The 19,283-nt window shown below is 39.9% G+C and overlaps 1 protein-coding gene across 15 annotated transcripts in view; it reads left to right on the forward strand.

Annotated features, from left to right (window-relative positions):
• Positions 1-505: 505 nt before the first annotated feature.
• The window catches only part of UBE3A (ubiquitin protein ligase E3A), a 53,563-nt gene continuing 34,785 nt past the window's right edge, over positions 506-19,283 (forward strand). For 3 of the 15 annotated variants that reach the window (XM_075135343.1, XM_075135453.1, XM_075135404.1), the window contains exons 1-5: positions 712-1,070; positions 4,988-5,077; positions 9,463-9,530; positions 16,811-16,956; positions 17,567-17,685. Coding sequence is in view for 7 of the 15 variants with exons in the window: in XM_075135404.1 (XP_074991505.1) it covers positions 17,666-17,685 (20 nt within the window). In the remaining 8 variants the exon portion in view is untranslated. Of the gene's footprint in view, positions 613-656; positions 676-711; positions 1,071-4,869; positions 5,078-9,462; positions 9,531-16,810; positions 16,957-17,566; positions 17,686-18,322; positions 18,404-19,283 lie in introns of those variants that run through there. The other 12 variants (XM_075135352.1, XM_075135413.1, XM_075135361.1 and 9 more) reach the window with 11 other exon arrangements.

Here is a 19,283-nt window from a genome sequence, read left to right on the forward strand (position 1 = left end):
AGGGAAGTGGTGGAGTCCCCATCCCTGGAAGTATTTAAAAGACGTGTAGATGAGGCGCTTAGGGACATGGTGTAGTGGGTGTGGTGGTGTGGGTTGGCGGTTGGACTCGATGACCTTACAGGTCTTTTCCAACCTTAGTGATGCTATGATTCTATGTATGCAACGTGTGCATACAGGTACGCATGGGCGTATGTGCGTGCATTCGGACATGTATGCCCATGTACGCCTCCATACGTGTGTTTATGTGTACGTCCCCCTGTATGCCTCTATATATGTACGTGTGTGCGCCCATCAACGCACACACGTATATGTGTGTGCGTGTTTAGGTGCGTGTATGCGTACACTTCTGTATGCTCTCGACGGCCTCCGCTCCCCGCCCCGCCCCGCCCGGGATCGCCCGCCCCCCCGGGGCCCTGCGCACGCGCATGCGCGACTCCGAGCTCCGCCCCGCCCAGGCCGCCGCTACCCCATCGCGCCGTTGCCCTCTTCCAACATGGCGGCTCCCGCCTCACGCATGCAGGCACGCAGGCGCCGCCTCGGCTCCCTTCCGCCGGGCGCCGCGAGTGAAAAAGTCAGGAAGGAACCGGCCCGGGAACTCTATGGTTTCGCGCGGTGGGTAGTGTGGCGCAGCCGCCTCGTTCGCCCGCCCCCGCCCGCGTTGCACGCCGGGACACAGTGGGTCCTCCTTCCTGCCCCCCCACCCCCGCCCGCCGCGAGTCCTCCGAGCTTGCGCCGCGCCGATATCCGCGTTGCTCCCAAGATGGTGGCGCGGGGCTCGGGCTGAGAGCAAGCGAGTCCGCGAGAGGAGGCGCACCCGCGGGCCCGGCCCGCCCTCCTGCCCCTGCGCGCCGCGCCGCCGGCCTCGCCAGGCCGCTCGCCTCTCCCTTCCCCTCCCTTCCCTTCCCCGCCCCGCCAGGCCGCGGCCCCGTCTCCTCCGCCCCGGGGCCCCGACGGCTCCACCGGCAGCAGCAGCAGCGGCGGCACCTCCTCCTCCTCGCCTGCGGCCCCCGCATGAGCCCGGGCGGCGGTGGCGCCGGGAGTGACCGGGAGCAGCAGGCCGCGGCGCCCAGGTCGGTAGGCGCTGCGCAGCGCCCGGCCCGGGGGAGGGCCGGGAGGGGGGATGGCGGCCGTCTGACGCCGGCCCTGAAGGGGAGGGGGCCGGGAGGCGACCCTGCCCGCTTCCCTCCGGCGGGGAGATCCCCCACCTCCGGTGGGGAAGGCGGGCGGCAGGGGTGCGTGGCCTCGGTGGTCCCCTCCCTCCTCCCCGTGAGGCACATGGGTGCGGGGCTGCACCCTCCCTCCCCAGGAGCGGGAAGGCCGGGCGGCTCCGGGCTTCAGCCCGCCCCCCGGAGAAACCGGGCTTGCTAGGCGACCTTGGGTGAACCCAGCCTGCCCCTGCCTCAGTTTCCCGGCTGGGCCGAGCGGCGCAGTGGCGGTGCCGGCTCCGCCGGACCGCTGTGGGCATGGGGTGCCTCGGTGCCTTCGGCGTGGCCAGCTGTGGCAGTCGGGGAGGTATGGGTATGGGAAGTACTGCGAGGGTGCATAACTAGTGTGCAAGGCCTGCTTAGCAAAGTAGGTATGTTCACGTGCTCGTGTTACCTTCTGTCCAGCCTGAAGAGTTGGATCTGCTAACCTGTGAACAGGCTGTTTTGCTGATAAACGTGATCTGTCACTCCTGACTGCAGGACTTGCTGGGTTTCAGTTTTTAAGTGTACCTGCAGTATTTCTTTTAAAGGAACTCTGTGGGTTGTTATGGTTCACAATCGATTTGTAAATCAGGTGTCTAAGATGATGTGACATGGTCATTCAGAAGTTACTACTGCTTAGGAAACAAAACATGTTCCACAACTCTCCTTTAAGTGACAAGAACCTGTAAGCTATAGACTTGTAGTTAATGCTTTTTTTTCTTCCAGTTAATGGAAATACTTGTTTATGTTTCCCTCTACGTAAGCGATGTTCTAATTCTGAGACAAAGCCTGTGTCTTGCACATCACTTCAGGGATGGTCCCTCTGTGTCTGTATGGAAACTTCCATACCTCAGTAGGAGTCTCTGCAAACCTGAGGTTCTGTGAGAATCAGCTTGTCAGATTGGTTTTACCATGCCTCTTGCATGCCTACCAAAAAGTTCCTCAGTGGGAAATTGTACCTGATTTTAGCTTTGATTTCCTAAGGAAGTAAAACCTACTATTTTCAGTTTATCTTTTTTTTTTTTTTGACTGGTTTGAAAGGGAGAGGTCTGAAAGATAAGATTAAGTTCCTAATTCATGCAAATAGCATCCAGTTAGAGAGAGATTTCCTGCTAAGGGAGAAGATACACTCTTACGTTTAACTGCATTGTTAGACATCTATGACTGGGTAGGAGAATAAAGGAGATGGTGAGAGGTACCTCTTGATAAGAATGAAAAGTGCTGGAAAATGGGCTTTACAGTTTTCACAAACTGCTTGGTTTGGGTGCTGGCAGTAAATACTCTGTGCCCTTTCATCTTGGAAGCAGTTAAAGGTACCTTTTTTTTAACTTGAAAGTACTGTGAAACGCAGTTTAATGAGTGTGTTGAATTGAAAATATGTGCATTACCAAATTGCTATGGTTATTCAATAGTTTTCCTCACATACATTTGACTTTTAAAACAGATGCGGTTTGCAGTGCTTTATGACTTGTCTTCGTAATAGTAATGTTCTGTCAATTGGATACAGACAAACCTTAGAAGAAAAGCTAGACCACTACTTAGGTTTATAGGGCCGAAAAATACCTTTAATTGACATTATTTCAGTTCAATATTACGGATACTTCATCTCTCTTTTATGAATACCTTCCATTCCACTCTAAATGTTTGCTATTTAAGTAGCATCTCTCATACTGGAATTAACAAGTTCTTTTTCTGTTTACCAGAGTTGTTTGCTATTTCTCCTCACTGGAGTATCCGGAGTATCCTGAGTATCTCCCAAGAATTTAGAAATAAAAGCTCCAAGCTAGATGGCAAAATAAATGGTTTTATTTGTTTGGGGGATTTAAGGGTATGATTGTGTGACTGTTTTTAAAAAAAAAAAAAGTTACTGAAGGAAAGGCAGACTTGAAAAAGCAAAGGTGTTTAACTTTTTCACAGCAGTGAGTTTCAAAGCCTAGATCTCTCAGTCCAGGTCCTCTTTAGAACTGTAACATTGTGTGGGTTTGATCCTTTTTTTAATAGCAAACAAAACTTTTAGGTTTTTTTAATTACTGGCACTGCTTAAAGACATATGCAAATGATGATTGTTTTGTGAATGGAAGTTAAAACTGTATATTTGTTAATACATCTAGGGATGTTCTCAGCTTGTTAGAGTCCCTGTTAGAGCACCTTGAGTTTGTCTCTGTTCTAATCAACTTGAGAAAGTAAAACAGGTTCTCTTTATTTTCATTTAACTTTGCTTTTTGTAGGAGAAAATCTGCTTTGGAAATATGAAATTACGTATGTACCCCAGTGTAAAATCATGCTTATTTCATTATGAATATGTGCTTTGTTGATGTGTTCTTCACTAGTTCTCTATTCTACTTAACCAAATACATAATTAGGGGGGGAAATATCTTTGAGTCAAGTTTTAATAGTCGTAAACATGTTTAATTGTGAGCATGTTTAAGCATATAACATTTTGTATAAACAATAATTAGTGTAGTACATTATATGACACTTATGGAACGAATTTAGTGTTTACATGTTTGTAAATACACATCATCTTAGTTTTTGCTATGCAGGAAAGATTTTTTTAATTTTATTTTATTTCTTTTGCCTCTGCTACTTTTGGTTTCAGTTTACTTAGTGAATGTCCAGAGAGAATTAATCTTTTTTTAAACGCAGGAAATGTCTTTCTCCCTGCCCACACCAGTCTATTCATACACTGGAAGGTAAAAGCCACTAATCCTTAAAAATAGAACATGCAATTGAGGGACAAGAGGAGAGAATTCCTAAAGTATGTAGGTATATATCTCATTTCCAGTGTCAATCTTTGTTTCTGGTACTGTGAGCCAGGTCTTCGCTCCACTTTAGTTAATGAATTGATATTGATTTTTAAGCAAAGGAGGTATGTTTTACACTTTTTCTGAACTATCCAGTATATTTAAGGTAGCTATGAGTTTTATAGAGAAGCTTCTGTCATTAATCAAATTCTGATTTGTACATGGAAGGAGAGGGGTAGTACATTGGCTGTCACGGTCTGTAACAAATAGTTTAGAATATGATATTTACTTTTTTAAAAAAAAAAATCTCCCCTCCTCCCAGGAGAGTGTTGTAAGCTTTGCTAAATAGTTGGCTCCCAGAGACAACAGCAATGAGCAAATCGCATTTGAAGTGACTTTTGTCACCTTAAATACTTTGACCTTAACATTTACTGCATTAACTTCCTGTATTTACAGGCAGTGCCTGACAGCCTTGTAAGGCTGTATTGCCCATGAATGAAAATTTGGGAAGAAAGCTAGTTCATATGAATAATAATGTGTGTAATGTATCTGGTTGGTTAGCAGAAAGTCAGCAAATACAACGTAAAGGTAATATTTTGTAATGAAGCAATGCTTCAGTAGCTATACCAGCTGGTGAGACGTTTCTTCAGGAAAATAATCTCATAGGAGAAATATAAAAAAAGATAACATCAAATAATGTTGAGATCCAGGATTCATGCTTGGCAATGTAACATGTGAACAAATAGCACTTTAAATTGCTATTTTTGAATAGTTCCACCTTCTTGTGGCTAGGAGTGACAGAACTTGTTAATGACAAAATAACTTACTGGTTGCAAAATTACATTATAAATTAAATATTACCATAGTGTTCTGTCTCACAAATACTCTTATGAATGAATCTCTTAAAGGAAGCATTAACAACTTCTTACTTTTAATAGGTTGAGCCTGCTTCCCTGTATTATGCAAACTGCTGAATGGAGGAAGGGGGCGGAAGTCAGTCTTTACCGATACTCTTCCCATTACCATCCTGCATGGTTCTTTACCTGTGTTTTACAGGGTGGTGAAGAATTAGGAGAAGCTGCAGTTGTTCAGCTGAGTGGAACTAAATGGGTGGCTTCCCTCTGGACCCTCACTTCACTGTCTTAGGTAAGAGGGGTGACCTGCTTCTTTTGAAGCAGCTTGCATTTCCTTAGAACAGAGGTATATATGTTTTAAGAGAAACTTCTAGTTAGTGAAGCAGATGTTCGGACTCGTTTTCTTTTTTTTTTGTAATCTGGTGGCTTGAAAAGGATATTTACAGTATATAGCTGTTCAAGACTTTTCATCAAAAATTGTTACTGTTTGCATCCATCCAAATAGCTTTAAAAACATGTTCTATGTTCACATACTTTACCTTTGAGAATCATGCTTATCTTGTGTAGTATGTCAACAGTGGGACTGTACCAGAGGTGAATTACAGCGGTGATGTTTTAGCACAAACTTGAACTGATGTACCAGTTGGCTGCTTGATATGGAGGCTGCTACTTTTTTTCATGTTCAGTCGTTGTATGACATAATTTCAAAGCTGTGGCCTAAGTAACTAAATAACACAAAATTTAAGTGTCTCAAAAACTGGAAGGTACTCAGGTACTGTAAGTATCTCAGTTTGAAACCCAATGGAAATTTGGTCTTGGTGGGCCTTGCATCAACCGATGGGATCACAAGCAGAGAATCATGGAACCTGTATTTGGGTTTGGTGGTTGTTGCATAATTGCCTGGCAGCAATTAATCCGCATGGTTTGCTTTTCATTCTGATGTCCTGTGGGGACCTTGGCAGGACTTCTGCTGTCTTGACCGAGCTAGAGTTTAGGGCTGAAGCTAGTTCTTCATCTCTCCTTCATATAGGAGACAACGCTCTTACCTCCTTTGGTGGACCCCTTTTTGGACTCGTTGATACTTCCTTGATAATCGTTACACCAAAGAAATTGTTGTAATGTGGAGATTAGAATGACAAATAAACACCCCCTCTCCCTTACCTTTAGGAGCTGAGTGCAGGGGAGGCACAAGAGCTATCTGTAACATGTTGCCAAGCTTGCATGGTGCTGAGAGATGCCAGACTTGTCCAGGCAGCCAGGCTCTGGCACTACTTGTGTACTCCTGCTCTGGTATGCTCTGTGGGACCCAGGTTGGAGCAGCTGCAGTTCAGCAGGCTTGGGGTGTTAGAGGGTGGTGGAGTGGCTCTTAAAGGAGCTGAACTTCTAAAATGGGCTGCGGGTCAAAATGCTTCAGGAAATGCAACCATAGTTGTAGATGAGTTTTTCTTTTGCATTATGGTTAGTCATGTGTTTGAGCTGATTACTTTAATGCTTAAAATATTTTCATTTTACAGTATGGTATTCTTCATTGTCTTAAAAGGTATCAAAAACTTTTACAAAGCTAGATAATACTGAAGAGGTCTATCCTCTATCTACTTCAGAATTTCTATTTCCAATATGATGTTTTCATCTTTCTTATTTGTATAGCCATATTCAGATAATGATTACTTTTTATTTCATAGTGAAATCTCATGTCCAAAGTCTTGGTGATTAATATTGTGGTTTAATAAATGTATATACCCTATTTTATTTTTAGAAAGTCCAAGGTATACTAGCGTACACTGGCTGCAGTAGCAGCACCTAGATGTATTTCAGCTGTTGTAGCAAAACTTGCCTAGTGTGGACCATAGAAATACACGCTTATAGTCCATACAACCTGCAAGTTCCATGGGAGCTCTTAAGAGAGTGTATCACTTCTGTGAAATACTGGTATTTTTTGGTTGCAAAGGTTGAGCCCTGTATGTTGCAAGGTGGTGATAAATAATCCATTTGCGTGGTTCCTATGACCTGCATATCTTATTGAAAGAAGGATGTTTGTGAATACTTGTTTTTTATTTGGCTAACATTGTTATATTAGGAAAGTTAGTTGTGGAAGAAAATTATTCTTATTTGAACTTAGATATTTGAAATTGTGCGAGAAAATCTATGATACTAGGTAAAATACCTACCATTTTCTTTAGGGTAGTGCGCTCAGAATTTTTTTTTCTTCTACTCCTGTCTTGTGACAGTTTTTGCAAAAAAAAAAAAGGGGGGGGGGAAACATTGTTTAAGTACCTGATAAAGGTAACTTCATGATGTCTTTCATCAGGCCAGACATGAGAGTTGCAAAGTATTTTTTGTAATTTATAATTCATTTCTTAAATGTTTTGCGGTTCTGTACTCTACGGTTTGGTTAATTCAGTAGCTTACCGTCTTTGTTAATGTCATTCAGTGTGCCTTGAAGTCTGTTTTTCGTACTGAAAATGTATGACATAGTTGTAAAAAAGCAGCTCTTTTGGCTCTGGTCATGTGACAAATCAAGATTTTATTATGATGAGTGGAAGCAATAGTGTTAGCCATGCTTTTAGTCACATTTGCCATTTGCATTTTTTTTTTTAGGGGGATGTGGCTTAATGCTAATTAATAAGTATACTAAAGGTGAATGTTGAAGCACATCTGACTTCATGAAATTATTTTCATTCCTTTTAGACAAGCATTACAGATTCCGTATTCCATTTTGTTGTTGTTCATGTAGCCTTTGAGCAAATTTTCTTTGTAGACTGCTGAACTCCTGCCCTGCCTTGGTGGTGGCTGGTGGGAGGAGATTGAGGAAAGAGAACTGTAAGTCCAGGAGCTTCAGTTTTGTGCTGTTGGAATTACTTGCTCTTCTACTGCTAGCTACGTGTTATTAAACAAATCCCCTGCCTCCATGTCCTCCACTGTGGTCTTGTTTCTTCTGTAAATTGTACTGTCTTAAACTACATAGCCTCAGTTATGTTGGGAACCTCTGTTTTCTTTTCTCCTATTGCTGGGCAATAATCATAAGATAGATGTATTTGTGATACTTTTTCATGCTGTACTTTATGCTATGCTCGTACTCTGCACACTGAAAGTTGGTGCTTTTGTACCTTAGAAAGAGAGTGAGTGAATTTTGTATAGATGACATTGTTCTGTGTGTGTACATCAACAAACATATACATTGGAGTTTAAGCTGGAGGTCCTGTGTACAAGATGTGAAAATATTGGTCACGTTTGTCAGAATACTTTTAACTGAGTTTGTCTAATGGCATCACAGTGAATGAAGAATTATTTTTTTTAATAGAATATAAGATAGATATTCTGGATTTCTGCTGTTGGTATGGAGTGGAAGTGCCACCTCCGAACAGAAAAACCATCAGTTACTGTCTCATATTGTTCAGACAAATTTATTCTTTTGTTTCCTTCTGAATGGTAGTAAAGTTTTATTGACACAGTTGCATAACATTAACTCATTAATCCTAATTGTACATAAATCCACATAATTATCATAATTGTTTGTTGAGATAGCAATCCTGTTTCAAGAAACAGGTAGGGTGCCCTATTTAACTTTTTTCTTTAAATACAAAAAATTGTGTACAAACTGTTAGGGCTGTAGAGCTTTACTGGCATGACTGTGTCAGTCCAGGATCACCCCATTTCACATCCCTGATAAAGAATTGGGCCTTTGGTACTGTATGGGTTCTCTGTGGTTTGACATCTTTTAAGACAAACCTGAATGTACTCTTAAGGCAACTAGATCAGGGTTTCCTTCATGGGAACTCTCATCTATTTTGGACATCAACCAAAATCAGCTGCATTGGATTTGTTTGTTCTTAATAGAGTTTTAGAACCAAGAAATTAAATATTAAATCTTCACAGTACTGAAAATGTGATACTCTGTCAAATGAGTAACTTTTTGCAAAGTAATTACTAGATTTCTTTAGTTACGTGCCTCTTTCTGTCACTTTTTTCCCCTGAAATTGGTTGTGCTTTTAGGTGTCTGTGAAAATGTTTGGAGTATGTTTTAGTCATGCATCCCTTGTTAATTATAGCTTCCCTGAAAATGAACAGTTTCTAGAAAAGCTTATCAAACTCCAGCAGTTTTGTGCGGCCAAGACAAAGATGTGGTTTTATCTGTGACTTCTTTTGAGTGTTGGGGTTTTTTTCTTATTTCAAATACCAATTCTTTTTTTTTTTTTTTTTTAAAAGGGGGGAGGGAGGAGAAACCTTGCCAGGATCTTCCAGAGGAAGGAAATGGATATTTATAATGAACTGGATGAATGGAATTGTAAAACTCTATTGCATCACTACAGAGGAAAAAATAGGGAACACTGTGTGTATGGACTTTCTGCTTTTGTAGTTTTCCTAACATACTAAGTATTTTCTCTTTTTCTCTTGTGGTTTTTATGGGAAGTATGATTTAGTTTGGGAAGTCATATGATTTAGTTTTAGGTAGTCCTGCAAGAAGCAGGGAGTTGGACTTGATGATCCTTATGCGTCCCTTCTAACTTGAGATATTCTATGATTCTATTCTATGATTCTAAGTATATGTTTCCTTTACTTGCAAACTTGTGACTAACTGAATGGCCATCCTTGAATGTATCATTTTGAAGTTGCATTGAGTTTCAGCTTGGTATGGAGCGTAGTGCAAAAACTGAAATGTAATGTTTTGCATTATAGGTACAAGAACTGTAGAAGTCCACTTTAGAATTTGAAAGAACAAGTTTCTGCAGCTCTGGAAAGATATGGTATGTTTATGTTTTCACTTATATTGTGTGTCTGCTAATAATCATAATAACAAGTATTTATACTTTTGTTCCCTGAATTAAAAAAAGTAGTTCATTTTTCCCATATTTTTTTGACTGTGATGTCTATTACTTAGACATAGTTCTCTAGAAAACTGAGTTACTTAGTTTCTCTTGGAGAACATAAATACTGATGGTACAATATTGATGAATTCCCTTTTAATTTGTTTTACAAGCTCGGCATCATGCTGCTACCATCCATCTTTTTCGCCATGGATTGGATAAGAACCAGTGCTGTTTCTGAAAGTTTTTTTTCTTCTTCCTTGCTGCTGAGCATGTTTATAGTGAGACTTACACAGTTTTTAGGTATGACTTGCAAAGTAAGTTCAGAACTACTAGAAAACTTAAGCAAATATCAGTGTAAGTCAGATTTGCAGATTGGAATGTCAGGAAATACAGAAATGTAACCTTCAGTAGCAGTGCTAACATGAGCCCATGGCACATGGTATCTCTTTTTGTCTAGGCTCTTAAATGTCCAGCCAGCTTAAAAATATGTACATGCATTACAGCAAGGTTGGAACCTTAACTTGTCGTTATTATTTTAATTTCCATTTTCTGACTTTATTCTGGTGTAGTCTAGTGGAGAAACCTGGTAGTATGGAATAACTGCACCACTCTGTAGTGTCCCTTAAGTTCTGTAGTTCTGCAACTTGGTACATAGAAAATTTTTGAAACTTTTTGCATTGCTGCATTCAGAAAAACAATTATTGTTTAAGTTCATTTTTCTACCATATTAAATAGGTCTGTGAATGCATATATAAAATTGTATGTAGTTACTTCAACAACTACTTCTAAGCTATGTGTGTACTTTTTTTTTTAACCACTGAAGATGTGGGGAAGAACTCAATAACGGCTGATACAAGTTTTATCCCCTGTGTGTTTATGTCTAGATTTTTGCTTTGAAGATATTTAGCATAAGAACATGTTTAAAGTTTTGAAATCTCAACCTTGCAGAAGGGTTGTTGGGTGTCTTTTTTTTTTAAGTTCAGTTTCGTGGGAAGCTATAGACAGGAGCCAAAATGATTAATTCTAAGCTGAAACTTTAAATATAGTATGTCCTAATTAAAAACTGTAAATCTCTTAAAAAGCCATGTCACATTATCACAATCCAGATGTTCCTGAGAGAATTGTATAGATTGGTCCTTTACTCTAGCAGGCATCTGGCAGGTAGCGTATATTTATTTTTGCACCCACAGCACCACTGGGACCACCCACCTGCTTGTTGCTCTCCAGTTTCAATACCAGTTGTGTGTACGATGGCTTTTCTTCAAACCTAAACTGTTATTTCTTTATTGCCGTTATTTCTGCTGGCTGCTTTTTTCTGAATGTTTTAACTGCTTGCCACTGTATGTATGCGTAGAGTCTTTGTAATGGTATGCGCTTCATAAACTGATGAACAAGAATTCCCCTTTAATCCCCCACAACTTGAATAATGAATACTAATGGAACATCACAAAAGCTGAATATTATGCTACAGAATTGCATGATTGCTTGGTCTTAATATGAACTATATATAAACAAATATGCTGGTGACACTGGAGAACCTGGTGAACAGAAAGGTACTTTACATGGAAGGCTGCATGGAAGATGGGTGGCAAAAGAAAGCATAAGCAAAAGGACAGATGGAATAAAAGTTTGAATATTAAAGCTGAAGTGAAGCTGTAAAACTTACCTGTTTGGAAAATGACATAATGTGATACCTAGCCAGTAAAAGGAGAGTTACTAAAAGAAATTTAAATGATGATTGGATTTCACCTCCTGATGTAGGAGGGGCTTTCCATTCATAACTATATATCATTTTGGAGGGAGCCTGAAGTAGCAGGCATAACTGAGATAGAAAAAAAAGGTTCTGCTGCAAAAAATAAGGTGTGTGTGTAGTGGAAGAAAAATCAGCCATGGTCTAAGCGAAAAATGCAGAAGCTAAAGAGAATTTCAGGTCTTTCCCTCTTTTACAAAGGTGAATAAAGTATATCTGATCTTACTGAAATATCAAATCAAAAACAAATGCTGAAGTGGAAATCTAGTGTCCAGAATTGCAGAGGCAGTTGTGGAAAATAAGAATAACGCACGCCTTTAGTCTTTGGGGCGGGGGGAAGGAAGCACTAGACCTTTTTCTGTTACTATGTGATTTGTGGAATATTGACATCAAGGAAAAGTAAGTACACAGATATTATAGGATGAAGTTTTTATATAAATCTGTAGTTGATCTTCGTCTATTGAGATGCACCAAATTCTACCTTTATTAAACTCAGTTACTTGTGTTTTTACTGAAGTGTAAATTCCAGAATGGGATCAGCTTTAATTTGAAGATAGTAGCCAATTCAGATCCCCACCCCAAGTAATTTATTCATATGTTAATTGTCCTCACTATCCTGCATGCTTGTGTTCCTACTGTAATTTGTATGTCAGCCTTCAGTTTCTAGTCATGTGGGGGTTTTATATGCTTTCGTTTAATTGGAGGATCTTTTTTATGTATTCTTTCTGTGCTATGAGAGGACTTAGTTTCTTCCAGTATCCATATTGATTAGCTTGATTAACTTTGAACTCTCCATTATCTAATCACAAGGCACTTTCTCCTATCTTCATGCTCTCTTTGTGGCTCTTTTCTGCTACTTCTGGAACACTTATGAAGAATATTCCATAATTGGAGAACTGGGCTCTAGTTTTGAATATGTCTGAAGTACTTTGTGCAGATGAACAGGAACCCTTAATGAGTCGTATCTGTTCTTCTAGCTGTAATACTGGTGGCGTGTGTGTATGCTCATCAGTTGTGACTGCCTTTAGGTTTAGTCATTTTAAGTTGGCATTTTCCAGGACAGAACCGAATTCGTTTGGTCTTCTAACTATGTGATTTTGTATTTGTTGTTATTGGTCGAATGGTTTGGTTTACCAGGCAGTGGGAAAAAATTCGTATAGATGCCTTATTACTGTTTTTTGCAGCTCCATTAGGATTTATGTATTCAGGTTTTATTAGTGGCTGTTTTATTTTGCTTTAGGATAATTTGACCTGCTATTAGTTGCATGAAGAAAACTTCTGGAATCTTACGTCTTTTCCTGTTTTCTGTGTTGGAAGCAGCATGCAGGCAACAAAAGCAATTGATGTTTCCAACCTTATCAGGAAATTTAAAGTCTCGAGCACACCTTCCCCCCCCCCCCCCCCCCCTTTTCCTGCAAATGACAGTTAAGATTGAACTTAGGGGTTTGGCGAATATTCTACAATTTCCTCCAGGCCACGTGATGAATCAATCTCAAGTTATAAAAGGCCAGTTTGCCTATTAGTTGGCAGTTCCTTTTTTGTAGTAGTAAGCTAGCTAGGGTAGTTGTGAGGGCACCTTTTACTGTATAGGTGATGACTGTCTGTTTCATCACGGTATTTGAAGTTATTCTGGAAATGTATCAAATTTGAGAAGAGCATTCATTCTTGAGGGATTTGGAAATATACAAAAGCTGTCTTTAGTTGTATCTTGAGAGATGGTTATTTTTAATTAAGCAACTCAAATTCCGGCACTCAAAGGTAAGGAAGGTCATGGTACTTCTTTTGTACAGGTGAATCACTCCCATGTTCATTAGATCATCTGTCAAAAAGAGAATCTTAAAAAAATTTGGATCAAGGATTGCTTGGGTGAAAACTTAAATTCTTTTTTAAAGGAAACTTAAGTGCTTAAAAATGCCACCTCCTAGGCATTCGGTAAGGTCAATAAGAAGTCATAGTTTAAATAAAAAAAGTGTTCCTTCACTCAAGGATTTTCCTAGACCTCAGATACTGGGTGTCAGCTGGCAGATAGCTGTGCTGTCACAGAAACTGAACACCTGTATATCAAATAATATAGGGAAAGTAATAGGTATAGGAAATCCATAGAAGTGACAACTTTCAATTAAATGATTTGTAACTGGAATTTGGAAGTTTTTTGGCTTTAGTTTTGATTGCTGACAAATAGGTACTTATGTTCTCCATGGTGTGGCTTTAGGTTATGCGTTTTGGAACTGGGGGCCTCTTTTTGGCTCACATTTGTGATTCCAGACTTTCAAGACTAAATGAAATGTGCAAAGAGAAGATCTCATCAGGCTATGCAATGAAGTTGTTTTTTAGCCCCTTTTTAAGCACCTGAACTTGGTTTCTGACTCCTTGTTCTTTCACGGATTTATTATTTTATTTCCTCTCTCTTTTTCAGTTGATAGGAACATTCTTTTCAGAAAATCTGCACTTTTGTCATCTTGGAGAAATGGGTGTAGTCTCAAACTGCTGCATAAACATCATTTATCCTGTTCCCTCTTGATGAGTGCTACTCCATGCCATACAGGGTTCTTCAGATACATGGTTTGAAGGCATGGATCTTGTGTATTGTCTTGCTAATTATAATGGGTTGCTGCAGTCCTGGTTGAATCTACCTCTTGTAAATAGTCACTAGGCAGATGCAGATGTGTGTGTACTGGAGCCTGCCCAGTCCCAAAGAGCCTCTAGCAGCCATCTCGGGTTTCTTAGACGTATTCTACAGGCACAAACTGCGTTTGATACTTTCAGCTGCTCTGTGTGTCTGTGAAAGCCTAAGCTGTGAGCCATGCTAATCATGACAGTGAAGACTAGAGAAATCTGTTTGAGTAACTCTGCTCTAAGAATAAATATTTGTTCTGGGGCTGCTGTTGCAGGGTCCTACCTTCTAGAAGGTAAGTTATATCCAGAGATATTTTGTAAAGGAATTTCTATGACAGAAAAGCAGTTGGTTTAGGTCAGTTTCGTATTCTTCGTAATCCCCTTTTCCAAGATGTTAGCCTGTTCATCAGTGTGGTTTCCCTTTCCTCATCAAGTACTGTCCTTTGACTCTCTTACCATTTTTTTTTCTGCCTTGTTTGGATCCAGTAGTCAAAATGTCCTTTGTTCAAACTAGATTCAGAATAAGGGATCTTTGATGGCAGTCTCCTTCCCCACCCACCCCATGTTTCAACATGCTGGACTCTGCCAGCAGACAGTACTCTGCTGATGCATGAATGAGTAAGGTTTTAGAAAAATGAATTCTTTCATCTGTGCTAGGAAATCCTTGCCAATCATATTCTGTCCTACAGGAGTGGCAGCAAGGATAGGTGGGGAAGGTAGGATGAGAAGGAGATAGAAGGGAAAATGATTCATTGAGATTTCTTGCATCTGGATTGTTGAAAAGTAACATGAGATTTTTAGACCCCAGTACAGTAAATCTAGTCTTAAGGTATCTTGTACCAGATTAGAAATGCTGCAACTACCTGATTCAAAACTCTGATCCACGATAAATTCAATTTGTAGATACAAATTTCACTACAAAACTTAGATGAGTTAACTTCAGCTCGGTGAGATTCATGCCAGTTCAGATGCTGCCTCTCTTTACGAGCTGCTGTAGATACTATGTTCGGTGGTGTGGTAAATCTGACTGACAGAGTTGGATCTGTGTCAGGCCTGGGCACAAACTTGTCTTGGCCATGATTGTGGAGCTGCCACCTCAGTGCGTATTCTTTAACATTCCAAAATCTGATGGTTTTTGAATCCAGCACCAACACTTCATGCGTTCCTTCACTGTTGACAATCATGTTCATGACTTCTCCCATATGAAACAGCCCCAGGAAAACTCTGTTTTACTAAGGCTGCTGTCAGCCTGGTGTTCTAACGTGCTTCCATTTGAATGGAAGACTATTGTAATTAGCTTTTGCCCATGGTCTGGGTGATACAGGTCACAAGTCTAGGTAGGGAGTGAGTGATTTGGTGTGCTGCAGAACGTGAGCTGGTACTTCCAGCAGTCAGACAGACTGTGAGTTTCCCAACCAAGAAGGCATTAAAGATTACACCACTGTCCTCTTTGACCAGTATAAAACTTACTTGCGCAAAGAGCTAGAAGGGGTTTTAATTTCTAAATGCATTTTTACAGAGCCGTTTCACATCCATTCAGAAAGCAGCAAGAATTTAGATTTAACTTTAGAAGAAAGCACTGCCTCAGAATAGGCATCTTTTCTTTAAAGCTAAGAGTTGCCTGAAAGTGGACATTGTCAGGTCTTAAACAATCAGAATGCCATAAGCAGTGTTTTAAGGCTTCTTAGTTTTGCATCAGCATCTTGGTTTTTGCTGTTTGCTTTTCTGTACAGCTGATGGTCAGCAAACATTAATTTGAAAATCTTTACCCTGTTTGTCATTTAATGTTGACAGATGAGGAACCTTTCCAACTGACTTTTATTCATTGTACCGTTTTCCTGGCATTGACTCAGTTAAACTTTGACAATTTACACATGTAAAACATAGGTACTAGATAACCTCTGTTTTGTTTCAGAGGTTTTCGGTAGCCTGCTTCTTTTTTACTTTCCTTATGTCAACTGCACTTATGTTTAGATGAGAAGATTCAAATATTACTGATGTTAAAATAATTAAATGGCACTTTTCCTACCTCAAGGAATGTATCCGATAAAACTAGTAAGCATCATTCCGAAACTAATACAAATTTTGTTCCATTGCAGAGTTTGTAGCAGAATGGCAAATTGTAGTAGAATGGCAAAAGTCAGCAGCTTTTCTGACAAACTTTAGAAAATCATGGGCCTTGCTTACTGATCAGTGATTTCGTGTCTCTGACAAAAGTCAACAGATATGAATTAGCATTGAGAATGCTTGACTGCTCATCAAACCTAAGACCTTACTGAAAGGCTCTTGTAATAGGTTGGACTGCAGCACAAAAGCTTGCTTTACTGAAACATTTAAAGCTGTCTGATGTGCTCTCTTAGTATTTGCACCAGATTGTTATGACTGCGGGTGTTGCAGAGAGCTGCGGGTGTGCCCTCAATAGCTCGCTAGCCTTTGTGCACCTTGCTTCTGTATGAGGCTTCTGCTACATGGCAACCTACAAATGTAGGGTTTCATCTGGGTTAGAGCCACAGGAGTAAACTTCTCAGATACTGTACAGAGGTCTGCCTTCATAGCTGCTGGCTGTTTAGAGAAAGTAAGATAACTTTTTATTTACTAAATACAGTAATAACATTTCAATTTTAATCAAAACTTCATATTAACTGAAAGTGAATAATGCTGTTTGTGATCTGACTCTCCATCAGAGGCCTTTTTTCTTTGCAGTCTTTGTCCCGTGCACCTAGGAGCTTGGGTGGGAAAGAGAATGGGGTAAATTGAGTGTTGAGGGTTATGTTTGGAAATATTTTATCAGTTAACTTTAGTTTAGAGTAGATAATAGCAGTAGGTAAGAGACTAACTGGTTCCTTTTCAGCCATGGAAGTAATCAGCTGGGGTGGTCCCAGGGCGCTCTGGGCACGAGTATTGCTGAGTGATCATTGGCTGCCACCTGCGTGACAAAGTAAAGGACCAACCCTTCAATTTATACGGTGGAGCCAGATCACGGGAAACAATTGACAGGTAAAATACACTTTTGAAAATTTAAGGGAGAGGAGAGAGTACATGTGGCGTAAATGGAGCAAAGAACCTAAAAAATTGGCCACAGATAGCAAAGGTTGTTCCTCTGAAACTTTTACATAACTTTAGCTTAGTTTGTTTTGGGGAGAGGCACACAGCAAAGTGCAAGTTACATGTTGCTCCCATGGGAACATAGAGCCTCATTAGGAATCAGTATTAATTGAGCTGTAGCAGGGAAACAACTAACGGAATTTTATTGTAGTTAGAAATTACAGTTCATATTTACGCACATGCTTCCAAATCTTTGAATGCTTGTTGTCTTGACGTTGGGTGCTTTCCACTGGTCCAAGAGATGGGTTTTGGATTTGTTTTTTTAGAGAGGCTAAAAATAAGTTGATGAATTTTCAAGTTCACCAGTTGAGTGTACTGTAGTGAGTTACTCTAGAAGTCTTAGAACGCCATTCAAAAGTGAACTAATTTTTGTGCAGTAGGTCTTAATCCCGCAGATAATGCTTAGCATCAATATTTTTCTTCTGTTTTATGGTTTTTATTTAGTGGACTGGCTGAAAATAATTTGTAAGGACTTTTAACTAAATTATTTTTACTTATTTAGAGTTGTTAAGCTTATGCGTAGCCCAGTGTGACACAGGACTGGCGTGACAACTCGTTTTTAATCAGTGACTCAAAATTGTGATCACCCTGATGTCACCGAATGGCCACAGCTTGTAAAAGGTAAGCATAAAGTGTATTGTGTTGCTTCTCAGGATCATTTTTAGTATAATGGTTATTTTAAAAGTATTTCATTTGCATGGCTTGAAGTTAGTTTTATGAATAGTATTAAGGTATCTTGTTTGTTTAAGATAAGTCAGCTGGCAAAGTTGACTTACTCTCTTGCTTAGAGTGATTTCAAAGCTCACTTAGCTTGTCCCTGCCTGCTTTTTAAAATACGAGCACTGTGGTGCTCCGTGGTATCCCTCTTAAGAACAATGCTATCACTTAAAAGTGTCTGGTCATTTTTACTGTCATACTTAAATTCTGTATAAATTGTTTAGCATACTTATTTAAGCAATTTGTTCAATTTTTTTAAAGTATTTGTCCAGGAGGCTTGATGATGTTAAAATTTGTAGGCTTGCATACCTTTTATTTTTCTCTCCTGAGGAGGTACAGTAGAGGTAAAAGGAGTGGCTTGCAGAATGGAGAAGTTGCTGCCTGTGTTATTGGAAGTGAGCCACCATTTGAATTTGCTAGCTCATACTGCAGTATTCAGATTAGTTGGTGTCTTGTGATCAGTATCTACGATCTAATTCAAAGCTGAAATTTATAAGAGCATTTGCTCTGAGATTTTCTCTGAACAGAACTGTTGTTTCAGATTTTAAGCATGGTGAAAGGGCATCTTGCCATACTATATGGTTGTTTTTCAGTACTATTGCCTGCTCAGAGGAATAACAAGGCATCTTGTTTGTATACAATTGGGTATTGCAGAATAAATAGCTTCTCAACAAACAACTACAACTCCTGTAATTAGATTGATCTTCCACATTGTTTTAATGAGTACTGAAAGCTCACTTTATTTGGCGCTTACATTGTCATTTGAAACCTTTTAAAATCCGGTTAATAACAGCATTAATAGTTCTGCAAATCATAGTTATGGTAGGTCTGCTCATGTTATAGAAAACAATAAGCTGAAGGAATTTGATCCGTTTTCTGTAGAATGATTTACCTTAGAGGACTAAACCTTTTTTGACTCAGCTAGGTTTTTTTTTTGAACTTTCCTGAAACTTTGTCTTCTCTTCTATTGTTTGTCTTATAGAAGAAACCTTTTTTGCACAATAGCATGTACTGAACTGCACTGTCTGTTCAAAGCCCAGATAAAACTCACAGAAATGATAAGGATAGGAAAAGATTTTGGATATACTGATAGCTGTGTTTACATGTCTGTACGGCAAATCACCAGGCTACCTTTTTTACATGCTAAGTTTAGATGCCAATCTGCTCTTTTTCTGTAATTTTTCATACTGCTGTGACTTCATTGCGTTGTATTTCCTATGACTGAAACAAAGACAGCAACCACCTCAAACTTCCAAGCTCTTTGCTATCAGTTTCTGAAGTCCTGGATGTGAATAGAGGAGCTAACCACTGCTCTCTTTCCACTGCTCCTCAGGTTGTATGGCTTCTAGCACTTACATGCTTAGGTGAATAATTAGGAAAAAAAAATTAATTGAGGTTCTTTTCTCTCTGCTAAGTATTTAGTGACTTGTTTTGGTCACTGGAGTTTAAGGGAAATGAAATTTTGATTTGTTTTGCTGTTGAGCATTATTTTTGTCAGCAAC

The sequence above is a fragment of the Calonectris borealis genome, chromosome 1 (assembly GCF_964195595.1).
Source record: "Calonectris borealis chromosome 1, bCalBor7.hap1.2, whole genome shotgun sequence".
Lineage (NCBI taxonomy): Eukaryota > Metazoa > Chordata > Aves > Procellariiformes > Procellariidae > Calonectris > Calonectris borealis.